A 5943-nucleotide genomic window follows, 5' to 3' on the forward strand; every position below is an offset into this window, starting at 1 on the left:
GAAAAATTCAAGCATAATATGTTGGAATTTGATTTTTTTTTATATATGAGATGTTAGAGCTCAGTTTCAATGATGAAAAATAATTTATTCCTATTGCATGTACCTAAAGTCAAGGCGGAAAGAAATGAAAAGAAGATTGCCGCTAAGCAATGAAGGTTGTGAACCAAGAGGGATAAGGAAGGAAGATCAAATCAACTGAAGATCAGAAGGATGCTTAAAGAAGGAAGGTTCAATCAACAAAAGATCTAATTTAGGCGAAAAATCTACTTGGATCACCAATCAAGCTCGCAAAGGAAATCCATATCAAGTACAAGATCCGCCCAACCAGTCTTTCACATCATTTAAGAAAAGCCAAATATTATATCGAGAATCAAAGAATAGATGTCAAAAAGCTGCATCCTTATTCTCGGAAGGAATCGTCAATCAAGATTCATTACAAAGGTCAACTCCTTTGGGTTCCCTATCTCTCAAGATATGTATCAATCATGACTCAAAACAGATCATCCCTCAAGATGTATATATAGTCGGAAGCAAAGAAGAGGAAGGATATACTTTCGTCTGACCAACTTCAAGCTCATTGATCTACTCAACACAAGTATTATAATCTATATTAGATTTACTATGTAACTAGTGGATAGATGAAATAGAGAAAAATAGTGAGACATTGTATCAAAATAATTTAGAGTTTACTTGTTTTAGAAAGCAGTTGGTGTGTTTCAACTCAACAACACAAGTGTAAGAAGAATTTCAAGGAACTTAGAAGAGATAACCCTCTTGCAATCCAATGGGACTCGACTAGGATTCACATTGAATCCGTACTAGTATAAACATTTCCGATGCCATTTAATTTTCAGCACTTTTACATTATGTAGTTACTATTTACTTTTGCTCGAACCTTTAGTCGACTAACTGATAAACTAGTCAATTATCAGTGCAAAAAGGCAATAATTCACCCTTCCCCTTTTGTACTTTCAATTGGTGTCGGAGTAGGTCTCACATTTTTATTTTGCTTAACAGCCTGTGAGAAAAGATCATGTCAAATTAATTAATTATTGGAGCTCTATTCCAAGAAGGGACGTCATAGGCAAGGTCTCCGTATTTTAGTGGACAACACTTCTCACATTTGAAAGTTCGCATGAAAATATATGCAAAATCTTATGATGTCAAAGTATGGCTATAATCAAGAAAGGAGATTATCCAATTTCAGCGCCAAAGTCTGACAAGAAAATGGATGGACAGACATCTACAAATCCCGTAGGCATAGATGATTACTCTAATGAGGAAATGGCAATGATACAGGTAAATGTCAAGGCAAGAAATCTTTTGTACAATACTATAAATGATGAAGAATATGATAAGATTTTAAACTGTGATATAGTCAAAGAAATGTGGGATAAGCTGGAAGTCACGTATGAAGGAACAAGCAAAGTCAAAAAAATAAGAATACATCTGTTTATCCATGACTATGAACTTTTTCAAATAAAAAAAGATGAATCCATTGAAGAAGTGTTTGCTCGGTTCAACAAAATTATTGGAGATCTGAAGGCTTTTGGAAAATCCTATTCAAGTGGTAAAAATGTTTGAAAAATTCTAAGGAGTTTGCCTACTGTCTGGCAAACAAAAGTCGTCTCACTTGAGTCTCAAGATCTAGACAAATTATCTTATGATGAATTACATTGAGATCTCATTGCATTCGGGAAAACTCACCTCAACAAATGAGGATAGGAGGCAAAGAAGAAAACAATGGCGTTCAAAGCTCCATTAAAGGATCTGAAGACGATGAGGACAATGAAGCAAATTCTCTAGAAGAAGAGATAGCTATGGTAGCCAAAACTATTAATGGACTAATGAGAAGATATAGGAACACCAAAAGGGGAAAAATGTATTGCAGGAGAACTAGACAGTACAACGCGCAAGATAAGTACGATGGAAAATATTTTGAATATAGAAATTATGAACATGTACAGGCTGAATGTCCAAATCTCAAAAGGAACGCCTCTCGAGGATTTCATAGGAACAAATCATTTAGAAGTTGGAGTGATGAAGATAGCTCAGAACATGAAAAAATTGAAAATCTTTGCTTCATGACTATACTAGAAAATGATATAAACAAGTTCTCAGGTTGCTAGACTGATGAAGACATATCAGATGATGATAGCAAGGAAATAATTGATAACTGCTTCATGGCCCGCGGTGAATCTAGTGAGGTAAGACTCCATAACTGTGATAGATATAATAAATTACACGATATTCTTGATCTAACTCTAAAAGAGTCTCAATTTTTTTAAAATGAATTAAGTAGACTAAACATGGAGAAAAAAATTCTAGGAACTTAAACATGAAATCTGTGAACTCGAACGAGATGACTTTTAGGAGAAAGTTCGAGAATTGCACTTGCAACTCAACGACATGCGCAAATATACCAGTCACAGTTTTATTGGTCAAACCAGTCAACTCAGAAGTCAATTGGAAAAAAACCTATTAGTAACGAATCTACGAATAATAGCACCACTAGTAGATCTATTACTAATGAATGATCCACTCCCTCATGTCACTACTATTGTAGAACTGGCCATAAGTATTCATCCTATAGATTTCGTCATGCTTATATCAAGGGATGGATCTGAAAACCTAAAAATAGTCCGGTTTTCACTAGAACTAACCAAAAATAACCCAAGCAAGCTTAGGTACCTAAAAGAAGGCAATAGTCTTGTTTTGCAGGAACATCACAGGAAAAGTCAAAAAGAAAAGTGGTATCTCGACAATGCGTGTTCCATTTACATAACGAGCGACAAAAGACTATTCAAGGAAGTTGCAAAAATAAATTAAGGAAATGTCAGATTTGGTGATGATTCAACATGGAAGATCGTTGGTACCAGAACAGTTCCATTTAACAAGAATTGTGATATCACAGACATATATCTTGTGAATGGATTTAACTATAATTTGCTAAGTATAAGTCAACTATGTGACTCTGGGTACGAAGTGAAATTCAAGAAAATAGGTTGCGCTATAGAAGATAAATCAGGTAAAATCACTCTTTCAGTAAAAAGGTATGGCAACGTTTATATTCTGGATTGCATTGAAAATTTAGATAGTCATATTTGTCTAGCATATATTTCTCATGACCCCTGGCTTTGGCATAAGAAACTTGGTCATGTCGATATGCACTTGATAGAAAAATATCTTGACATGACTTGGTTATTGGTCTTCCAAAACCCAATTTCTCTAGGAATCATATGTGCGATGCATGTCAACTAGGTAAGCAAACTAGAACCTATTTTAAATCCAAAGACATTTTCTCTACTTCCAAGCCTTTACAGTTGTTGCATATGGATCTATTTGGTCCTACTAGAACTACTAGCAACGGAGAAAAATAATATGTATTTATTATTTGTCACGACCTAAAATCCTAACCTATCGTGATGGCGCCTATCTCAATACTAGGTAAGCCAACAACCTCAATAAACCACAATTTATTTTAAAAACTAAAAACATAATAATTAAGTTTAAGAGTAAATTCCACAAATACTGAATATAAAACACTCCCAAAACCCGGTGTCACTAAGTACATGAGCATCTATACATTACAAGTCTGAAAAATCCGGTCTATAATAATCTGAGACCAAATACAATAAACAAAAGGATAGGGAAGGAGAGACAAGGTCTGCGAAATATAGCAGCTACCTCTGAATCCCCGAAAAATTAATTGTGTGAAAGAATCAACATCCACTGTGTCCGGGATCACCTAGATCTGCACACGAAGTGCAGGGTGTAGTATAAGTGCAACCAACTCAGTAAGTAATAATAATAAATAAGGAGCTGAAAGTAGTGACGAGCTTCTCAGCTAAGTCCAAATACAGTGCTTTCCAACATAAAAGGGCAGGCATGCTCTCAAGTTCAACATTTAAAATTTCAAAGTAATTTCATATCAAATTTGAATGAAACAGAAAATAATATTTTTTCGAATTTTCCAAAATAGTGATATACGACAACTGAAATGCAGCAAATAATGAAATCAATGCATCCTCTCAGAGTAACAGTCACTTAGTCCTCCTCCCATTCACTCCAACCTCACAGTCACTCTTTCCTCACAGTCACTCATTCCTCACAGTCACTCAGCATTTGGCACTTGGCACTCACACTCGGCACTCTCACTCAGTAGGTATCTGCGCTCAGTGGGGGTGTGTACAAACTCCGGATGGGCTCCTTCAGCCCAAACGCTATATCAAGCCAATCATGGCATATAACAATGAAACATGCTGCGGCGCGCAGCTCGATCCCACAAATATCCTCACAATTAGGCCCTTAGCCTCACTCAGTCATCAACCTCCCTCTCCAGTCTCTCGGGCTTAAGATGTCATGAAAATCAGCCCAAAAATGATAATATGATGTGTCAATAAATAGCAACAGAGACTGAGACATTATATAAAATGAATGAACATGACTGAGTGTGAAATTACAGTTTGAACATATAATTCAACCACATAAATGACCCAAGTGGGTACCAACAATAACAACATATGTCTAAGCATGATTTTAATATGAGTCTCAGCTCAATTTTCTCTAATACGTAGAGAATGCACGGATATCAATAGTTTATTCAACTATACAGTTCCATGGAATTTGACCATGTCACAATTCCTACGGTGCACGCCCATACGCCCGTCACCTAGCATGTGCGTCAGCTCAAAATCAATCACATAACACATAATCCGGGGTTTCATACTCTTAGGATCAAATTTAGAACTGTTACTTACCTCAAACAGTGTAATTCTTTATTCTGCTATGCTTTTGCCTCATGAATTGGCCTCCAATCGCCTTGAATCTATCCACAAATAATTCGATTTAGTCAATAAAATTTATTGGAATTAATTCCATAAGAAAATACTAATTTCTCAATAAAATCTGAATTTTAGCTCAAAAATAGCCCGCGTGGCACATGTCTCGGAACCCGACAAAAGTTACAAAATCCGTAAGTCCATTCAACCACGAGTCTAACCATGCTAATTTTACCAAAATCCGACCTCAACTCGACCTCCAAATTTTCAAATCTTATTTTCAAATTTCTAAGTTCAAAACTCCGATTTACACCTCAAAAACATGTAATCTAGTCAGATTATTCGATGATAATTCAATATTATGGAGTAGAAATGATCACAAGTGTTTTACCTCAAGATTTCCCATGATTTGTCGCTCAATGCCTCACCCGCTTTTGGAAATGTCAAAAATAACAAAATTTCTCGGACCTTTTTGTTTTGTACACTAACCAGTGCTTTCGCACCTGCGGCTCATTAAGCCGCTTCTGCGGTTCCCGCTTCCGTGACCAAGCTGCCTCTTCTGCAGCTAATTGTGCTTCTGCAGAGCTTTGTCCGCATCTGCGAGGAGCTGCCCGCTTCTGCGAAGCTGCCTCACCAAGCGCCCTTGCACTTCTGCGATCAAATGCCCGCAGGTGCGGGGCCGCTTCTGCGGCTACCTACCACTTTTGCGATCGAAGCCCAACCCACGCCTGGAAACATCTGCGATGGAAGGCTCTCTTCTGCGAGCTCGCACATGCGATGGAATTTCCGCAGGTGCGATTACATCAGATGGCAGAAACTTTTAGATTCTCTTCTAAGTCCAAATTCGATCCGTTAACCATCGAAACTCACCCGAGGCCCTAGGGAACTCAACCAAATATACCAACAAATCCTAAAACACCATACGAACTTAGCTAAGCTTTCAAATCACATCAAACAACGCTAAAACCTTGAATCTTACCCCAATTCAAGCCTAATGAACTTTGAACTTCCAGTTTTTACAAACGACGCCGGAACCTATCAAATCACGTCCGATTGACCTCAATTTTTGCACAAAAGTCATAAATGACATAACAGACCTATTCAAATTTCCAAAATCGGATTTCGACCTCGATATCAAAAAGTCAACCCCTGGTCAAACTTC

At 37.1% G+C, this 5943-nt stretch overlaps 1 protein-coding gene across 1 annotated transcript; it reads left to right on the forward strand.

Annotated features, from left to right (window-relative positions):
• The first annotated feature begins 1170 nt into the window (after nucleotides 1-1170).
• LOC107815074 (uncharacterized) lies at nucleotides 1171-1584 on the forward strand. The gene has a single exon (XM_016640588.2). It carries the CDS (start codon nucleotides 1171-1173, stop codon nucleotides 1582-1584), a length of 414 nt encoding a protein of 137 aa, XP_016496074.2.
• Nucleotides 1585-5943: the final 4359 nt, after the last annotated feature.

The sequence above is a fragment of the Nicotiana tabacum genome, chromosome 14 (assembly GCF_000715075.1).
Source record: "Nicotiana tabacum cultivar K326 chromosome 14, ASM71507v2, whole genome shotgun sequence".
Taxonomy (NCBI): Eukaryota; Viridiplantae; Streptophyta; class Magnoliopsida; order Solanales; family Solanaceae; genus Nicotiana; species Nicotiana tabacum.